General features: G+C 39.9%; 1 protein-coding gene across 1 annotated transcript; it reads left to right on the top strand.

Annotated features, from left to right (window-relative positions):
- The first annotated feature begins 294 nt into the window (after positions 1-294).
- On the top strand, positions 295-19,381 carry PRSS35 (serine protease 35). Its single transcript, XM_020969936.2, has 3 exons — positions 295-882; positions 1,558-1,671; positions 15,670-19,381. Exon 3 carries the CDS (start codon positions 15,695-15,697, stop codon positions 16,931-16,933), a length of 1,239 nt encoding a protein of 412 aa, XP_020825595.1. The 5' UTR covers positions 295-882; positions 1,558-1,671; positions 15,670-15,694; the 3' UTR covers positions 16,934-19,381.
- The last annotated feature ends 2,390 nt before the right edge of the window (positions 19,382-21,771 follow it).

Here is a 21,771-nt window from a genome sequence, read left to right as displayed (position 1 = left end):
CAGGGTACACCAAGCACTACGGTCTCACTTTGCAGCAAGGCCAGATGCCTCGGAAGTGGAGGGAAAGCCTTTCTGCGAGTTAAGAGTTAAGGATTTGCCAGGGGAGAAAAAAAATGTGCTGTGCGCTTTGTCTAAGTGCAAAGAAGGCAAAACTTATTTAGGACTTGTAGATCTTAGTTTAGTCTCCCGATTCCTCTGAGAGCTTCTACCCCATTCCCCGCCCATCCTTCTTTCCCCACCCCTCTCCCAGGAGAGCCCAAAGGACCCTTTTAATTCATTACTGGACGGCTCCATCCCATCACCCAGGGAAGCGGGCAATCCTGCTGGGAGATGCTGAGACTGAATTCCTAGGACAAGGTCACTTTTTTTTTCTTTTATGCCTTTTAATTCATTCAGGATAGGGCACTCCCCAGAATTTCTGATCCCTCCCTCCCTCTCTTCTTTCAGTCCCCGAAGAATTCTCTCCCCCTGCCCTCCAGATTCCTTTCCCTCTCTCCTTCCCCACCCCTCGTCTCATTTTCCTCTCCTTCCTTTCCAGAGAAAGACCCCTCCCATGTCTCTTCACCCTGAGCTCGCTCCGAAGCCTGGGAGTCATTCACTTTCCCCTTCTATTTCCCTCCTCCCCTTTTTCTCCCCCTCCCCCTTCCCTCCTCCTTACCCTTCTTCTCTGGAAAGAACCTCCCGGCTTCAACTTTGCCTCCTTAGTCTCCTCCAGTGCTGCTTGGTGGTGACTCCAGCTCTTGCCTATGTCCTGGTAGCTCATGGCATTGGATCTCTCCTTTACCCACTAGGCTCCATGACCGAAACAGTAATTAATCCCCTAAACCAAGCTGGGTAGCATCTCTGCAGCCGTCATTCCACTCACATTTCCGGAGCCAACAGGTAGGGAGCAAGCCACCTTTCTCATGATGCATGTGCATGGCTCAGAATACCAGGTTGGGAGTCAGAGGATCTTGATTCAAATCCTGCCTCTTACTGACTTCGGCCAAGTCACTTCACTTCCTTGGCCTCAGTTTCCTCATTTGTAAAATGAAGGGGAGTTGAATTAGATGGTTTCTGAGGTCCCATCAAGTTCAAAGCTGTGATTCTTTGATCCCATGACTCTAATGCATGAGAATTTTTCTCGTTTTTGCTTAACTTACATTCCCATGCTCTCAAAGACCCCGTGAGTACCCATGCAAAAGGGATGTGACTCTTGAGACAGCAGAACTTTTAAGTGCCCCAACGATGAGGACCAAGCTCAGCACCTTCAGAAATTTTCTGTTGGGCAGCTTCTAGTCTGGGCAATAGAGTTGCAGAGAAGTTTTGTGCTACTGCAGATGCTTTAAATATTAAGTGACAGTGTTTCATTTGGAATCCAAATGAAACTCTTTCTAGTTAAGCAGTACCGAAGCATTTGCCTCCCTTTTAATTTATATAATTATTAACAGATGTCATTTTAAGAAAAAGGTGTAAAATCCATTCCTGGAAAGCCTACTCTTCTTGTTGAAAGTATCTTTGGCAGGTTTATAATGGGTGGTTTTCTTTTTCTCTGTTTCCCTTTTTCTATCAACCTAGCTGCACACAGACAAGCAAAAGGGCCCAGAGGGAGCATTCACAAACTCTTGCAGAGACTGGGCTGCCCATCCCCTTCACCACTTCTCCACTAGTGCCTCTGTTGGAGAGGAGACTGTAAGTACAGTCTGGCTTTCTTCCCTATCTTTAATTTCCCCTACAGAGTTCTGAAATAGGAGCTGCCCCTTTTAACCTGATGGCTTTCATTGCTGGGGAACAAGGGGTCCAGGGAATGCACAAATTTGAAAATTCTTGAAAATGACTTTGCCATCTGTATAATCACGTTTGGAATCAAACTGGCTCAACATTTGAGAGAGAGCACAGGAGACGTCACCCACATGAGACACTGAGGCTTGAAAAGTAACCAAGCACTTTACAAGACTTGATTTTGATTAAGAATTGTCAGAGGGTTTCAAGTCAAGCAAGAAGGTAGACTTGGAAGCAATGCTGGCAGTGTGGCATTTGGTTTGGTTATAAATGAATGTTCATAGAAGTGTAGGTTTCAAGCTGGAAAGCATCTTAGAGGCTCACTTAGTCCACTCCCTTCATTTTAAGGATGAGGAACCTGAGACCCAGAGAGGTTGAGTAATTTGTCTCAGAACAACCAGGTAGGGGCAGCTAGGTGGCGAAGTGGATAGAGCACCAGCCCTGTATTCAGGAGGACCTGAGTTCAAATCTGGCCTCAGACACATAACACTTACTAGCTGTGTGACCCTGGGCAAATCACTTAACCCCATTGCCTAGCCAAAAAAAAGAAAAAAGAACAAACAGGTAGTTAAATGATAGGACTAGAATTCAAACCTGGGTCCTCTGCCTCCAAATCCAGGGCTTTTACTTTATCTGTATTTTCTGTGGAAAGTGTTGGGAGGGAGGTGGGGGGGGGTGGAAAAGGTAATAAGTATTGGTTAGCATTGATTTTTTTTCTGATTGAATGAGGTATTTGTTTATTTCAATCTATCTTAGATAACCAAGGCATATTCACTACATTTAAAAGTGGTGTTTACCCACTGTGTGAGCAAATTATCTTTATGAGAAGGGATTTCTTCATCTCTAATATGCAGAGGTCAGAGTAGATGACCTCTGAGGTTCCTTCCAACTTGAAATCCTGTGACACAGAACACAGAATCAATCAATCAATCAACAAGCATGTATTAAGTACCTACTATTTGCTACTATTTGATATACAAAAAGAAAAATGTAAGTTTCTACCCTTAAGCAGCTTACCTTCTATTGGAAATAAAGGACATCATTATTTTATTAAATTCATTTCAATTCAATATGAGCCTACTATGTGTCAGACATTATGCTAGGCGCTGGCAATACAAAGACCAAAATAATAATAATAACAATAATAATAATACCACCAACCCTAAACAGTCCACTACCTCAAGAAGTTTACATTCTATTGCAGTGATTTGTATTTCTAGATTTCATGTTCTATTCCTATTTTGTGTGACTAGTTAAAAGTGATCAGTGTTTAAGTTAAAAAGCATTGTGAATTAAAGTAAATTGAAAAGCCTGGAATATAGCCTACCAACAAGAATTTATGTGTTTTCTGCTTTAAGAAAACCCAGCATGCCAAAACCTAGAGGGCATGCCTTATTCATTTTGATGGGTTTTTTTCCCCTCCTTATTCACTTGGCAGGAATCTTTGTTTTACAGAAGAACTCATTGCAGGATTTCTTTAATGAGTAAGTTCCAGGTTAATAGACCCAAATTTCTTTGAAATTAAGCTTTCTAGAAATGCATCTACTGTGTATAGTGAGACTGTACTGATAAGACTTTGAGGCACCCAAAACAATAGGAAGCATTTAAAGTGAACTGAAATAACCATACTACTGAATCACTGTCAGCTGTTCTCTGCCATCAGCCTTCCTCCCAAACTATTGCAAAATGTCACTGACATTATTTTGTTTCCATTCTTCAAAATACATTTAAAAACAGGCCCACAGACATTCCCAATATCAGTTGGAACAGTCTTTTGCCATTTGTTTTCATAGAGAAGCCAACAAAAAGCTTAGGATTTGTTTATTGATTCAAGTATTCCTAAGTCTGGACATACATGACACGGGGAGTTCCTTCAGCGTGATGAATGGGATGGGCTGTGCAACTTTAGAAGATCCAGCAGGGATCTGGGTCAGGGGAAATCAATTGGCACAACAGTGATGGTTGGCAAACATGTTGACTGCTAATGGATAACATGATCCCTCAGTTCATCAATTCATCCTATGTAGACTACATGGTGAGTTTTCTTAATGTAATACATTCCATGTGTGAGAGGCAAGGGATGGTGGGTTAGACTTGGAAGGCAGGGTTCAAGTCCCACTTCTGACAGTAACTAGTTGTACAGAATCATTTAAACTTTCTGAGACTTTGTATCCTCGTTTGTAAAGTAAGGATAATAGCACTTTCCTTACAGGGTTTGTCATAAGGTTTAAATGAGATAATGTATTATTATATTATAATATCAGTTATTATTATGAAAGCATTTTACTCTACTATGCTGTTAGCCATTTTTGTACTGAATCTTTCAAAGTAAAATATAATTCATAGCTGAGTGAATAATAGGCAGAGGAACAGAGATAGGGGCTACACCTATGATTCATTGATTCATTGATATGGGGAATTATCTAAAAAGGCACCTCCCTCTGCCAATGCAGGTCAGTACCTTGTCTGTACCTTAGCTTGGAAAGCCACCCAGAGCCCATAGAGCAGAGATTTTAAACCTCAGAGCTTCCTGGTTTGGGGCCGTTCTTTATCCACTGTGGCACACTGAATTCAAATTCAAATGAATACAGTAAGACTTAGTTTCCTCTAGTATAAAATGGGAGAGTCAGATTGGATGACCTCTGAATTCTTCCAGCTTGAGAATTCCAAGTCCCTGAATCCAATTGACAAGAATTGTTATGTTCTGTCTGGCTCTGCCACCTAGTGGTCTTGAGGTATAAAGCATGAGAATTTCTAGCTTAGAACCAAAACTTGTGTGTCATGTGCCCGCAAACTGGAAAATCGATGATGTTTCTCATTTAATAAGAAAATCAGAGAATTTTAGAGCTAGAAGGCACGTCGGAGATCACAATAGCTAAAAATGTGTCAGAGAGTTCTTTGTAGGAGGAAGTCTTGATACTGTTTCAATTCTCAATTTCTCTAGCAACAATTAATAAACATTTATTAATCACCTGTTATGTGCTAGGTACTGTGTTAAGCACTAACACCCTACTCCTTACGACTTTGACTTTTTCAGTCATAGAATCATAGTATATAGAGTAAAAAGGGAACTTAAGAGATTATGTAGTCTAACTTCCTCATTTCATAAATGAGGAAACGGCCTAGAGGGTTTTAGTGATTTACCCAAGGTCACACAGATAGTAAGCAGAGCCAGGATTTGAACCTAGATCCTCTGACTCTAAATGCAGTGTCCATGTACCACAATGCCTCCCAAACCACATGCATTTATTAGGCACTTACTATTCCGTATTGCTTAGTCTAGAGTTGTGGTGTGGTGGAAAGAGGGATCAAAGGACTTGGGTTCCAATTATACCTCTGATGCTTACTACCTATGTGACCTTGATCAAATCACTTAACCTTATGGGCCTCATTTTAGAAGGATGTATAAGCTCTAGGCCAATGATCTATAAATCTGAATGCCTCTGGGACAAAGATCATAATCTTAGACATAAAAAATAACTCTCTCCCCTTATAGGTCCTAAGTGTAGCGGTATGCTCCCTATGGAAAACTCAGTGAGGAAGATTTTTTTTTTTTGAGTACAATTACTAGATTTTTCTGGTCTTGGAGCTGATATTTTTAGTCCCCAAGGGCATCAGGGCTTAATTGAGAGCTTTACAAGTGAAGGAGACAAAACCCCTAATGCACTCCTAGGCAATAATTAAGGCACATGGAACCTGGCATAATATTACTGTTGAAGATAGGGGTTAAGAGTTAGGATTCCTTTAAATATGAAGAGGAAAATAGATTACACGTGTGTAACCAATTCCGTATTTTTTTTTTTGCAAGGCAATGGGGTGAAGTGACTTGCCCAGGGTCACACAGCTAGTAACATCAAGTATCTGAGGATAGATTTGAACTCAGGTCTTCCTGAATCCAGGGCCAGTGTTCTATCCACTGAGCCATCTAGCTGCCTCCCAATTATGTATTTTCTATCTGTAAAAAAAAGTTATTGAAATACAAATATCACTTAGCGAATAGGAATCTGATAATCTTTTTAAAATATCCTTGACTAGAAGAGACAAAAAAAGGATTTTAGGGAACATATATTTGTTTACTGACATCACCAATCTGAATTTACAACTGGCTTTAACTTCAGTAAAGTGTGAAAGACAATTCTAAGCTCCTGTGTTTGACCCCAGAGGGTAGAAGTAGGAACAATGGGTAGAAGCTGCAGAGAAACAAATTTAGTAGCATGTAAGCCCCTTGGAGGCTAGTATCGTTTTTCACCTTGCCTTTGTATTCCTAGCACCTTGCACAGTATCTTGCAGCACCATAGGCATTTAATGAATGCTTGTTGGATTGGACTGAATTTCACTTCAGTATAAGGAAAAGGAAAAACTTCCCAACAGAACTATCAGAAGTGGAATGAGCTGTCTTAGATCAGTTGAATCATTGCAGTCTGCTTGTTGTGAATGTTATAGAAGCTAAAGGTTGGGCTAAGAGCACTGGCTTTGGCGTCAGAGGCCCTGGATTCAAATCTCACTTCTCTCATTTATTCCTTTACCTCTATGATATCAAGCAAGTCACTTAATCCCTCTGGGCCTCAGTTCCCCGCTCTGTAAAATTTGGGAATTGGACAAAGTGGTCCCTGGATGTCCCAAGTGCCTCTAAATCTATGATTCTGCAGCCTTTGAGGTCCCTTCCAGCTCTAAGACTCCATGAAACATTTATTTGTTATTTCTAGAGCATTGTGCTGGTACTATTGCTGGAGGAGATAGGAAGATTTAAAAAAGACAACTCTTTCCTTAGTGGAGTTTACAACCTTATAAGGAGGCACAGACACAAATAACTAAAATACAAAATGCTGCATGATATGTTCCCACAAGAAGTAAAAACTAAGTGGTATTTGAGGTCTAAGGGAGGGAAGGATAGTCTGAGAATTATTAAAAGAGGCTTCATGGAGGAGATATCATTTGGAATGGACCTTAAAATTAAAAAAAATTAAATTAAATTAAATTAAAAAAATAAAATATTAACAAGTGGAGGTGGGAGAGAGGGCTTCACAAAAATCTAAGTGTCTATCCATATGGATATCAGAACAGAGGTCATTAAAATAAACCAGTGCTGTCCTCTAACTTCAGTTAATACCAAAACATATTACAAAACTATAAATTTATTCAATGTGTGAATGAAGCAATAGTTATGGGGTTTCAAAAATTAAAAATAAATATTTATAAATTAAATATATATTCAAAAGATAACATCATAATACACTTAGAACTGGAAGGGAACTTGGAGATGATCTAGTCCAATGATGGGGAACCTGCAGCCTCGAGGCCACATGTGGCTCTCTAGGTCCTCCCCCACCCTTTCTTTTTTTTTTTTTTTGCTAGGCAATGGGATTAAGTGACTTGCCCAGGGTCACACAGCTAGTGTCAGGTGTCTGAAGCCAGATTTGAACTCAGGTCCTCCTGACTCCAGGGCTGGGGCTCTATCACCTAGCTATCACCTAGCTGCCCCAAGTGTGGCAGCAATGTGGGGCAATGGATAGAGCACTTGCCCTGGAGTCAGGAGGACCTGAGTTCAAATCTGGCTTCAGACACCTGACACTAGCTGTGTGACCCTGGGCAAGTCACTTAACCCCAATTGCCTAACCCCCCCCCAAACGAAAAACTAATAGGAAGATAAAAATCAAGTATGCAAACAAAATTTAATGCCCCTTTAGAATGAAATTTGGACACTTTTTGGTATTGATAGGTCATGTACAAATGTCATCTCATAGACACATAGTTGTGCCATCACTAACTGATGTCAGACTATAAATATGAGTAATAATAATAATGAATAATAATAGCTCATGTGCATAGTGCTTCCAGGTTTGCAAAGCACTTGTATATGTATATATGCACATATAACTACATATATATTATGTATACATATATATGTGTGTGTGTGTATTTATATATGTGTGTATATATTTTATACATATTTATACTATATATGTGTGTGTGTGTATACATATATATATACATATATATATATATATATGTATTCTCATTTAATTACTGTAAGCCTCTCCCTTTCCCCATGTTCCCATCTGTGATCTGCCCACCCCATAATCAGCTGTGTAGGCTGACTCACAGTAGAGCATGACTGCTCTGACCTCAGCCTTATTATCCAAGGCTGGGGTTTGGAACAGACAGCTCTGGTCCTTTGGAAAGTCAGAATGGAGTACATGGTTACATAGAAGTTTGGACAAAGGAAAGGGAATGGGAGAAGGCAGGGTGCATACACTCGAGCCTTCAGTGTATGCCAGCCCCCACCCCCCAGGATGGGACTACTTTAAAAAATGAATGTCACTTGCAGGCTCTGTGAAGACAGGCTTCAGGGTTGCTTCTTTCATCAGCACCAGCTATCACTGATGCTGCATTTAAATTTCACCACAAGGCAAACTTAGATTTTCCAAAGTAAAGTGTTCTTTAGTGTTCATCCTATTTTAAAATATGCTTAATTATAGGCTAAATTAGAAAGGTTGACCAAACGTATGGTCTCTAATTGCTTTGATTTTGAGGCCACATTGTAAGGCCCTGTCTTTTGCGAGCTGACCATGGTATTTCTAGACTTGGTTTGTGTTATAGTAATATTGGACATACTCAAATATTGTCACATAGCTGGCAAGTGACATTTATTATGGTAATAGCTTTAAAAGACTGAAAGTAATAATCTACGGAGTGGCAAAATTTACTAAGCATTCACTTGAAACTATTTTAAAAAGTCATTCCTTATTAAATATGTTTAGCACTCAAATTTCCAGCTAGTTAAAAAAAAATCAAAACCCAGATTAAATTCAGATGCAATAAAACAACAGGGTGTTGTAATGGAAAGAGCATTAAATTAAAAATTGGGAAACCTGAGTTCTAGTCCTGCATCTGTCTCCAATTAGCTGCATGGCCTTTACCTTTTTAGGTGTGAATTCCTCACTTCTTCAGGAAGACTCATCTTTTTGAGTTCAATTCTGGCCTCAGATACTTACTAACTGTGTGACCCTTGAGAAAGTCACTTAACCCTGTTTGCCTCAGTTTCCTCCTGTATAAAATGAGCTGCAGAAGGAAATGGCAAACCACTCTAGTATCTTTGCCAAGAAAACCCCAAATGGTGTCATGAAGAGTCAGACGTGACTGAAAAACGACTGAGTGACAACATTCCTCACTTATAAGACATTTGGATTAGGTGATTTCTGATGTCTCTTCCAGCTCTAAAATTCTGTAATTCTATAATCAATTTTTTAAATCCAAGTTCACAGAGGGCAAAGAACTGTATTTTATTTACATGCAGCACACGAACCTCTCTTTACATCCAAGCAGAGGGAAGCTATCCTAGGTTAGTGTTCACTCAAACCACAGCTCACATGCTCCCACCCATGGTTTTTTTCCCCTAGACAATCAGAAGATACAGAAGTTGGAAAGGAACGACATTTGGTATAGCCAAATAAATTACAAGAAAGATTCCCCCTACCCCCAAGCACACATAGGTACACTTTCCCACAATTAGCGTCAACTATTTGGGAGAGAGGAAATAGAGGTAATACCTGCGAAGAGGCAGAGAACATAGTATAAGCTAGAGAATGTGAGTGGCCACAGCGACTCACACCTTCAATGCTTCAGAGTCATCAGTGTCTTCTGATGATGCCATCTTAGCTTTGCACAGTGCTTGGCACACAGTAAGTGCTTAATAAATGCCCATTCATTCATCTGTTCATTATGCTGAGGTGATTTGGTCTCTATTAGCCATCTCTGCTGAACTGCTTGCTCTCTGCTGCCACCTTCAGGTCTTCAGTCGGGAAAAAAAAATCTCTTCTCTTAAGACAGAAAGATCACCCAGCTTTTTGGTTTATATACCCCATGGGCTACATTTACTTCTTCAGTCAAGTAGACCCTCGTGAGCAGTACCCACTGAGTTAACTATAAAAGATTTAGTCATTCTTAGATATGTCTTTTGAACTCTTTTTCCCTACTGCTTTCAGTCTAAATATTACCTGAATTCTTATGATCTAAAATTTCTTTGAACTATTATACTACTGGGTCATCAGGGGCCATCTCCAGCCATCCTGATCTATATCTTGCCACTAGAGCCAGATGGCTTCAGAGGAGAAAGTGAGGCTGGTGACTGCACAGCCCTGCCTCACTTAAATCCAATTCCTTTGTAAGTCATGATATTACCTTCCTGATGTCACGGTACTTTTCGAGGACAAAGGAGAAACAACAATAACAACTGGGGCAGCAGTCAGGGTCCCCTTCAACTCATTCTAGGGGCTCCACTTAGCAAATCTGCAAAGGAGCTGAGTGGGGTGAGAGTGAGGAGATTCTTTTCAACCTCCATAATGCCCTTGGTTTCCATGCAAATCAACTCAGGAACAAGACCAGAAAGGGCTAGGTGGACCTAGTGAAGGTGGTGACCTTTTTCTTATTACTCCAGTCTCCCCTCCCTCCCCACAGCAATCAAAATCACTCCATAAACTTTGTCTCCTATGGTGCCTAGCATAGTGCGTTGGTATTAAGCATATTAGGTGCTCAATAAATGTTTGTTGAATTGAATCACCATCCTTTATGTTTTAAAATGATGCGTTAGGCGGTGACTTATTTTTATGTAGAAACAGCTGAAATGATCACTCTTTCCAGAGTAAAGTGTCAGTAAACACTTTTTCCAAAGCAGATGGGCAGTTTTTTACATGTATGCGGCTATTCAGATGAATGAAAGAAAAAGCATTTATTAAATGCTTACTATGTGTAAGGCACTATGCTAAATGCCAGAGATAGAAGTAGAAAAGCTGAGACAGTTCTTACTCTCTAAGAGCCCACAATCTAAAAGAGGGAGGCGACACGTATAAGAAAATTCAGCTTCAAAGTCAGCTGAAAAGTTCAGTGGTCCTTGATGACAAGAAGCAGGCTTAAATTTGATTCTGTACCCCCAAGGGACTGGAATATGCAGGAGTGCGCTGATAAATGTTTACTAGCTGCTTTCTGGGGAAAAAAATGTGCTTACGTCATACTTTTAAGTTCAACCTTCATTTTCTTCATCATTTTATAAAGTCGAGACAATCAGCAAAACAATAAATAAAGCCCTTGTTTGTAGCATTTGCCAATTTCCAACCTGTAAATAGATGCTCACCCCAAAAATTTAGCAGTTGTCTCTCAGGAAATGTTAGAACAGGATCCAGAACACTCCTGGGCATATATACTGGTGCCCAATGTTTTCTTGCTGAATGTTTACATAAAATAGTTTTACTAACAACATTGCTCTACCTGTGACCATAACAGAGCAAACAGTGCAGTTGACTTGTAGGGTAAGGAAGAAAGCAAGAGGGAATCAGCCCTGGGCCTTGCCCATCTAAGCCAGCATCTCTTTGCTTCTGGTTCCAGTGATTTCACCACTGACTACTTAATAATATCCTATCCCCAGCCCCACCCCCCACTTCCTGATCGCTGAACTCCACCTTGAGACAAAATTTCTCCTGAATTCTACTGGTCCTGAAGCTGCTTAGCTCCATGGGTTTGGAGATGTGTACCCAATCCATCATTCCCTTTCCCTTGTTCTCCTGCCACTGTAACTAGATGCCCAATTCTGGCATCTGTTCCCTCTTTCCCTTCTACTCCATTTCCACAAACTCCAGACCACAAGAGTATGTTTTCTAAAGTTTATTTATAAGGGAAAAGAAAATACAGTATACAAATTCAGAAATAATATGCCGCAGCAAGATAATTAGAAGTGAAGATAAAAATAAAACTCTCCATTGTTGGACTGGGTAGTACTTAACTTTTATGCTCTTCTCTATAGCTACTGTCCTTGAATCTAGTTTGCCTTTATGCCCATTGTGATTTTTCACAGTCAGAAGCATCTTTTTCCTCATGGACCCCATGAGCAGTGAACTCTTCTACCCCCAAAATACCACTACCAACACCATCCTGTAGCCAATTTGGAATTGGTCCTTCTGGATGCTCCCTATTAAACTAGTTGATCAAGTCTACAATGCTTGACTCAACTCAGCTAATGAGAACTCCTCTTCTTTGTGTGATAGAGTTTTGGTACACTACACACTTACGGTTATCTAAATTTTTTTTTATTTAATCACTAACCATTTAGATTTCACTTCTTCCTACCAAGAGGAAGACAAAGAAATATACACTGATACCAAATAATCCACTCCCTCCTAAAGTTGGCAGTAGAAGAGAGAAAAACTAGAGAATTATTCACCCTAAATTTGAAGATAGCAGATTTCAAAGGATTCAAAGGAAGGATAGGGAAGATCTATGGACTAAAACTTCTTTAAGGGAAGTCAGCCTAAGTTGAATAGGAAACGTCCAAAGATGAAATTCTGAAGACATTAAGAAAAGTAATTCTAATAAAGAGAAAAAACATGAGTTGTCTGATGAACAAGAAGTGATGTGGCTGTATAGGCAGCTCACCAATGAATTTAGATTTTCTGAAGATATGTACAGAAGATGCAAACAAAGTCAAGTAACAGAGGATGACTACAAAAATGCGGCAATGTAAGAATAATGTTAGAAGCATTAAAGCTCAGAATGAACTGAAACGTGAAAGCTAAGGACATCAAAAAGAGGACATGTTGTTGTTGTTTTTAAGTTAGAAAAGAGAAGGCTCAGGGAAGGAAGAGGACCATGGCTTTTGGGTGGATGGGATGATGATAAATAGCAATAGAGAAGGCAGTGCTGTTCAGTTTTTTTCTTCAGTTTTCTCTGCTAGGAGAATTCCCTTTGGACATTTGGAGGAAAGAACAAGAATGTCTAATGGGGAATTGGTGCTCTGCATGTAAGCAAGGGAGCATCTAACCACCCTTGGTGAATTCAAGTCACCTTGCCTTGATAAACTGTATGCTGAGATACCGAAAGAACTGGTGATTGAAATTGTCAAGCCCCCGTTAGTGATGCTGAGACACCATGGAGGACAGAGAGAGGCACTGGAGGACCAGAAAAGAGCGCATGTTATGATTTTCAAAAAAAGGTTATGGAATAGTCTGAAAACTGGAGTCCACTGTTTGATTTCAATTCCTAATGGAATTATTAAAAGGATGGTTAGTGAAAACCTTGAAAAGCTAACAGTTATCACAAACAGCCATTACTTTATTTAAGAAAAGGTCATTCTAGACTTAGAGATAGGCAGGATAAGATAATCTCTAGTAATCCTTAGAAGACAGCCAGTGTTGTGAAGTCAGGAAATACCTGGGTTCAAATCTTGTGCCTGAAGTTTACTCACTTTGTGACCATAGACGTGTTAGAGCCAGTGTGGCATAGTGTATAGAATGACTGATAGGGAGTCAGGAAAACCTGGATTTAAATCTTAACTCATATACTTATCAACCGATTGATGCTGACTGAGTCACTTAATTTCTTTGAGCCTCAGCCTCCTCATTTGTCAACTGTATATAATAATATCTGTATCCCTTACCTTCTATCATTGTTACGGGCATTGAATGAGATAATTTAAGAATTTAAGTAAGTCTGAGCAATTTTATTTCTTTACCTTTCTAAGCCTTGTTTTCCTCAACTGTAAAATGAGAATTATAATACCTGTGTTTTTATAATTATTTTGCCACTTTATAATTGAAGTGAAAATTTAAAAAAGAATTATAACACTCTACTACACAGGATTGTTGTGTAAAAATGGCTTTGAATACTATAGAAATGGGAGTGAGCAAATTACTAATTATTATTCTACCTCTAACATTCTAGGAGGGTTTCTAGTGAAGATTTCATGTCTCTTTCTTCTTGGCAGGGAGGTATTTGTGCCTTTTGTCCAGTTTCCCAAGGCACTCTTGCCCTGTGATTTAAGCCCCTGTTTGTCCCTTATGGCATGTGATCCTTATACATCTCTATTTAAATATATCTTTTACTTAAGAAATATCTAAATTTCATCCCTTCCTATCAAGAGAAAGACAAGTCTGAAAGACAAAATAGGATTGCTATGGTCTTTGGGGTGAGAAGAACTGTGTTCCAATCCTGGTTCTGCTCTTTACTGCCTGTGTGACCGTGGGCAAATCTATTAGGCCTTCCAGGGCTTAATTTTCTCACCTGTAAAATGAGGAATCTGGACTAAATTATCTCTGTCTTCCCTTCCAAATCTAAGTTCTATGACTGTGTTAACGCTAGCAACCTTCTGTCACTCTCAAATACACTGGCCGTCTTCGGGCGCTGCTGGTACAGAAGCAGCCGTGAGCTTTCTGGTACTGTGACATCCCAATCACACCTCCATGTGTCTGCTACATTGCTTGCCCTTGTGTTAACAGTACTGAGAAGGTCTCCATCCTCTGCCATGGATTCAGTCTGAGGGGAAAGAAACAGGCTTGAGAAGCCAAATCAGCCAGCACTCACTGAATCTCTATCTCATTAGAATGTAAATTCACTGTGAGTTGGGATTATTTGCATCACTGGAGCCTAGCCAAGCGTCTGTCACTACCAAGTACTTAATAAATACTTATTGATTGATTGATGGTGGCATTCACACCACCACTGACTGGTATTGTTTCTGCTGGGATCTTTGGATAGCTCTCCAGGACAGACTCACAATGCCTGCCCAGAAGAACACACCTTACATATGCCCTCTTGCTTGCCTTCCCTGGATGAAAGATGTATCAGCAGAGCACAAAGAATTACATGGAAAAGAAGGCATCTATAGATCTGAAACCACTACAGCAGGGCTGCCTTGCTCTCTTCCTCTCTAATCTACCTCCTATTAATTTTGCATTTTTCCCTATATACACACACATATCTATATATATACATACAGACATACATGCATATATACATATATGTATATAGATATAGTTAGGTAGTATTTTTCATCTGTCTGTCTCTATCTTTCTATCTATCTATCTATCTATCTATCTATCTATCTATCTATCTATCTATCTATCTATCTATGTGTGTGTATGTGTCTACACATGCATATTACCTCACTCTACAGAATAAAAACTCCTCGAGCTCAGGGACTATTTTTTGTCTCTTTTTAAAAATATCTCCAGCACCTGGCAGAGTGCCTGGAATATAGTGGGGGCTTAATAGATGTTTGTTGTTGCTTCATCGGTGATTTCTACAACAAAAGCTCTACTTTGCTTTTTCTCGCCATTCTCATACTCATTCTGCAACGTCAGCAGATGTGTGAGAGGAGTAATCCTCCTCAATGCTTAAGTACATGGATACCCCACTAAAGTCAGTCTCTGCTTTGCTTCCCGGTGTCCCGGCGTGTACCCAAGCTCTTTCCGTCCCTACCAGCTCAGCTTTATTGTTAGACTTATTTTTCTAATAATATCAGAACGTTGGTGATACAGTATGACCCCTGTGTACATCATTATACAATGTATCTCTGCTCCTATAATGCATACAGAAGGACTAAGGTATGGGTATATTTTTTATATTGCTATTTATTAAACATCAACACTGCAAACAAGAGATGGTTTAATTCTGATGAAAAAAAAAATCAAATTTTGCCACCTAGTGGTCATAGAACAACATTGTGGTCTGTGGCTGTTCCAGATCCCTGCACAGGCACTGGAACCTCAAATGCTGATTCATGAGATGTCTTGGGGACCCCAGCAATTTTATTTTTACTCCCCTGGAGCTAGAGCTATAAAAGATCTAGGAAAGTACCTCAGATTACCATTGCTGGGTCCCTGTGCTATGATGTTGGAAGGGGGTTTATGAGTGTTTCTTTGGTGCTTTGGGGCAATCCATGGAAAAGGATAATGCTTTATCTCTAACTTGTAAGTATACTAATTTTCTGGCCAGCAATCAGATAGACAAATAAAAAAATCACTTATAAACTCTCAACATACTTGGAAAGGTGAAAAAGTGGGGTTGCTGCTATCTTTAAGTGAAATTTGATGAGTATCTTTAGACAATAAAAAACTAACCCTTGTCTTTTTCTTTTTGAAGGACTAGCTTGAGTTGTACTATCAAAATGGAAAATCTACTATTCTGGCTGATCTTTTCTACCCCCGCTTGGACCATCATCGGTGGCTCTGAAACAGAACAGGATTTTACCTGGCACTTACAAAAAATACCTCGGGTAGTCAGCGAAAGAACTTTTCATCTTTCCAGCCCCAAATTTGAAGCAGATGCCAAATTGGTGCTAAATGGAATATGTGGTATTGAATGCCAAAAGGAGCTACCAGTGCCAGGCCTTTCTGAGCTGGAGGAGTCCCTCTCCTATGAGACTGTCTTTGAGAATGGCACTCGAACCTTGACCCAAGTCAATGTCCAGGGACTGATGCTTGAGCCTACTCAGAACACGACAAGAAAAATAACATCCAGGAGAAAGCGACAGGTATATGGCATTGATAGTCGCTTCAGTATCTTGGACAAGCGATTCGTAACCAATTTCCCTTTCAGCACAGCGGTGAAGCTCTCCACAGGTTGTAGTGGTATTCTCGTCTCCCCTAACCATGTCTTAACAGCAGCTCACTGTATTCATGATGGACAGGACTATGTCAAAGGGGGCAAAAAACTAAGGGTGGGTCTGCTCAAGATAAGGTCCAAGAGGAATGGCAAGAAACCCAGAGGTTCTAAGAGGAGTCGACGAGAAGCTGAGTATGTAGATCCACCACAGGGTACCCAAGAGGAGCTGAATATGAGATCCAAGGGAAGGAGAAGAAAGAAAGAATCAGGAAAGGGTCAGAGAGGTTCTGAGGGTAATCCCTCTTTCCAGTGGACTAGGGTCAAGGCAACCCACATTCCCAAAGGCTGGGTTAAAGGAGTAAGTGGAAATATTGCTCTGGATTATGACTACGCTGTTCTTGAATTGAAACGGCCCCACAAAAAGAAGTATATGGAGTTGGGCATCAGCCCAACCATCAAGAAGATGCCTGGGAGTATGATTCATTTCTCAGGTTTTGACAGTGATAGATCTGGGCAGCTGGTCTACCGATTTTGTAGCGTGTCAGATGAATCCAATGACCTCTTCTACCAGTACTGTGATGCGGAGCCTGGCTCTACAGGCTCTGGCATCTATCTCCGCCTAAAGGACCCCGACAAGAAGAAGTGGAAGCGCAAGATCATTGCTATCTATTCAGGCCACCAGCAGATGGATGTCAGTGGAGTCCAGAAGGATTATAATGTTGCTGTACGCATCACTCCTCTTAAGTATGCACAGATTTGCCTGTGGATCCATGGAAATGATGCTGATTGTACTCATGGCTAACTGTGCCCACCCCAAAAAGCCACATTCCCAAAACACAGCAAAAACCAATCTCAAGTTACTACAACAGCACCTCATCTCAGGTTATGTTTGACTTTGACATCTATCATCAGCATTTCAGCATTTTGGAAATTATTCCTAAAAGACAATGAGAATATTTTCATAATTTTTTAAAGGAGAATTTTAAGTCGGTATAGCTACTAAAATGGAACAGGTGCTCCAGTGCCAAAGTTTATACTTTTCTTTAAATTGTGGTCATTTTAAATTGTTTGTGAGTCAATGTGTTTCCTTCTGCCTTAAAAATATTAGGCAAATGTTGAAGCCTCAAACTGAAATAATAGGTAGTTTCTCAATAGATATGTTTTTAGGGTTCTGCTCTAGTTAGTATCTAAGGTAATGGACACTCCATAGAACTTGTGGAACTTATCTGCAAAAGCAGGTAAACCATGACGGACAGTATTTAAAATAGGTCAGCTGAGAAATACTGAGAACCCAAGAAGCATAAACACTGTATTAATCTGTATTACTAGGTGCTATTTTTTTCTCAAAGTAGAAATTCCGTTATTCTCCCTCCCCAAGAAACAATTATTTTTTTCTGACAAATATTATTAGCTTTCTGTCACATATGCCAGTTCTTTGGAATCTATTCCATTTTTAATATTCTCTGTCTCTATGTAAAAAACTTCATGTTTTTGAATGAACTGGTCATAATCAGATCATCTCCTTCCTGGGAGTATCCATATTAATTCACCCAAGTTCAATGTTAAGCCAAACACAACCCAGAGTGGGCATGGTCTTGGGACCCATTCTCTCAGAAAGATGAACCAAGTTAAGGATCTCCTAACTAGGAAGCAAATAGCCCAGGTAAGACCTATGGGTTTATGAGCCTTACTTGGCATCTGGAAGATATTGCTATGCTTCCCTCACTCCCCTAACCGGCACCCAATTTATACTCTGCTTAGCATAGAAATATTTTTGTCTTTCCTTCTAAGGAGACCTAGGCATACCTTTATACCATTGCACAAGTTGTATGTTTGATTGGTAATACCAGCTTCCTGAAATGTAGGATTCAGAGGAATCAACTTAAATATAATTCCAGCTCACATTCTTTTGTACTGTGTGTGAACTTGTGCGAAATAATTATATGTGTTTGCTGATTGGTGCTTTATTGCTGGTGCTCCATCAAGTACAAGAATGTATCGTTACGGAGCCAACAACTAATTATCTTTTCTTGGCCATCTTCTATATGATAATAACAGATCTGAAGGAAATAAACATCTTTGTGGTTAGATATATTCCAACTAGGCAAGAGGAAGCTAGGTAGCTGGCCATGTAGTCAGGAAGACCTGAATGCAAGTCTTACCTCCGACACATGCTGGCTGTGTGTCACTGGGTGGGTCATTCAATCTCTCAGTGCAATAGGGAATTTTCTAAGACTACAAATGAAAGACAAGTGTATTGGTAGAGGGTGTTCCTCATTAGGAGCTCCTTACATCTATGAAATCACAGGCCTTACTTACAAAAAAAGGGGGGGGCTGGTACTTAAGGTTAAATGTATTGTATTTACATACATTCGGGCAACTAAGTGGCATAGTGGAGTGTGAAGATTCATCTTCCTGAGTTCAAATCTGGCCTCAGAACTTACTAGTTGTATGACCCTGGGCAAGTCACTTAACCCTGTCTGCCTCAGTTTCTTCATCTGTAAAATGAGCTGGACAAAGAAATGGCAAATCCTGCTTTAGTATCTTTGCCAAGAAAACTCCAAATGGGGTCATGAAATGACTGAACAACAAAAATTTATATATCGCTCTGAGGTCATGCAGTCCACCCTTTTCCTTAACAAGATGCAGCTCCACAAGGCCCGTGTCAGTTGATATCAACCTGGAGAGAGGTCTTGGCTTAAGTGCTACTGGGCTTTTCCCTTGGATCTCTTCTGTTCAATGTTTTTATCAATGATTTTGACAAAAATATAAATCATGCTGTCATAGTTTTAGAGCTGGAAAGGACTTAAGAAGTCATTTATTATATCTTCATTTTGTAGATGCCTCATCTATAAAACAGAGGCCCAGACAGTTCAAGTAACTTGTTCAAGATCACACAAGTAGTAAAATAGGAGAATCGGGACTTGAATTCAGGACCTCTCATTCCAAATCCACCTTTCTTTCCATTCTGCATACCATGGTGGACTCATCAAATTTGTGGATGACACAAAGCCAGGAGGAAGAGCTAATGCACTGGGTGAAAGAACTGGTAAAAATCTAACAAGATGAAATTTAATAGAAGTGAACATAAAGCTTTACATTGGGGTTCAAAATATCAGCGGCATCCATATAGAAATGGCGTGATGGGAAAGAGACATGGATCAACAACAGTTCATAGGAAAAAAACCCCTAGGTTCTTAGTAGACTTCAAGCTCAATATGAGTCAGCAGGGTGACACATTAGCAGGGCCATCTTGGGTTGAATTAATAGATGCATGTGGGGGGGGGGCTGGGGGGGCTGTAATGTATTGTTGGGCTAACTCCATTACCACAGGACAGTCACTTGAACCTGAGTATCAGTGAGCTTGTCTATTTAGGGGTTTAGGTTAATACAGCATGGGATTCAGAATTAGGGAATCAATCAGTTGTACCACTATAATCTGCCTTAATCAGACCACATTTAGAATATTTGGTCCATTTCTAGGTGCTATAATATAGGAAGGACATTTATCAATGTCCTTGATGTTGTCTATTGACACATCCAAAGCTTATCAGCTAGAGTGTATAAAAGTAAAGGTAACCAACATAGTGCACTCACTGTCTTGAAACCATGCTACTTGAAGTTTGGTTGAAGGAACTAGAAATATTTGGCTTAGAGAACAAAAAAAGATTTATAGGAGGCATGCCTGATGACATTAGAAATATTTTTAGGGGATATCACGTATAAGATATAGACTTATTTTGCTTGAAGGAGTAGAATTTACATGGAGGATAATTTCAGTTTGCTATAAGGAAAAATTTCCTAATAATCAGACCTACCTCAGAATGTTACGTAGGCAGCTTGATGTCACAGTGGATAAAGTGCTGGACTTGTAGTCAGGAAGACCTGAGTTCAAATCTTGCGCCAGATGCTTATGAGCTGTATGACCCAGTGCAATTCAGTTGACCCATCTTAGCCTCAGTTTCTTCATCTGTAAAAGGAGGGTAATGATAGCAATCACTTCACAGTTGTTATGAAGATCAAATCAAATAAGGCAACACACACACAAAGTGCTTGGAAAATCTTAAAGTGCTATACAAATGCTAGCTGTTATTGTTGTAGTCTTTGTTGGGACATAGGGAGTTCCCTATCACTACAGATCTTCAAGTAGAGACTCAGGCCTCCCTCGCTTAAAACCTATTGACTTGCAAGTCACGGCATCATCTTTCTGATGTCATGGTCCTCTTTGAGAACTAGGACAAACCACAATCACAGCCACACACACACACACACACACACACACACACACACACACACACACACACACGACACAGAATAGGGAATCCTGGTTAAGTACAAGTTGGACTAGATGACTCCTGAATTTTTGGGTCCCTTGCAACTCTGAGAGCTTTTGATTATATGAATATCCTTTAGAAATTACTTCCCTTTTTACCAATCAGTTCTACCCATTAAGCTACAGCTTAATCCCATCTCTAGTGAAAATGTTTTGGTTACCTTAGTAACCAAGTCAAAGACTATAGCTTGCTTCACTTCTCAAAAGCCTTAGAGCTACTGTGTTAATATAATCGAACGCCTCAAAAAAATTCAGGATAACTTGAATATAGTATTAACCTCAATTTAACACTGAAGCCAGGAACGCTGGTACATACCTGTAATCTTTGCCACTGGGGAGGCTGATGCTGGTGGATGACTGAATTCAGGGGTTCCAAGCTATAATACAGCTAAAACCAGAGCTAAGACTGACACTAACATGATGAGCCCATAAGAGCAGAGGGCTACCAAGCTGCCTGACAAGTGGCAAACCAGCCAGATCAGAAAAATGGAGAAGATTAAAGCTATATGAATTAGTATCGGAACTGGGCCAGTGAGTGGTGACTGCATTTGAGCCTGGTGGAGATAGGGAGGCCCATATGATATGTGTGTGTGTGTATGTATATGTATAATGTGTGTGTATATATATATATATGTGTGTGTGTGTGTGTGTGTGTGTATGTGTGTGTATATATACACACACATACACACACACACACATATATATACGTATACACACATATATAATACAAGATATCACCAAAATCTTACTCTTTAAGCTTAATAGCTTAAAACTACACTAATACTTTTGGGACACCTTGTATATAGAGATCTAACTTTGAAATTAGTGTTACCAGTTGGTCGTAATTCTATAGTAAATTGCTTGATTTATGTGTGGTCACTAAAAATCACACTTTAATTTGGAAAAAAAGCACAGTTAAACATTTTCAATAGCTTTTTATTTAGCTTGAACCTGTCCCTATTTTAATGAATTTCATTAAAGCACCTGAGTTGTATCCTTTTTGGAAACAGACAACTTAGCATTTTGATTTGTATCTTCTCCATGATTAAAAGAGTTGTGATTTCACCAGGCAAGAGACTCCCTCCAACAATGTGAGTTGGGATTCCCCACATGCCATGGGATCACAGGCTCATAGACTTAACAATAAATCAATCAGTCTACAAATGTTCATTAAGTGCTTGCTGGTGCCCCAAGAGCTGTGCTAGATACTGGAGATACAAAGACAGAGGTAAAGCAGTCTTTGCCCTCAAGGAGCTTACATTCTATAGTATATAGTTTCGGTATGAGAACATAGACTTAGGGCTAAA

This window comes from Phascolarctos cinereus, unplaced genomic scaffold (genome assembly GCF_003287225.1).
Source record: "Phascolarctos cinereus isolate Bilbo 61053 unplaced genomic scaffold, phaCin_HiC Scaffold_5;HRSCAF=322, whole genome shotgun sequence".
Classification (NCBI taxonomy): Eukaryota; Metazoa; Chordata; class Mammalia; order Diprotodontia; family Phascolarctidae; genus Phascolarctos; species Phascolarctos cinereus.
Note: the sequence above shows the minus strand (reverse complement) of the source record. Positions and strands in the feature narration are given on the sequence as shown.

Excerpts from the sequence above, each read along its gene's own strand:
- PRSS35 (XM_020969936.2), top strand. The coding sequence starts at position 15,695 with ATGGAAAATCTACTATTCTGGCTGATCTTTTCTACCCCCGCTTGGACC.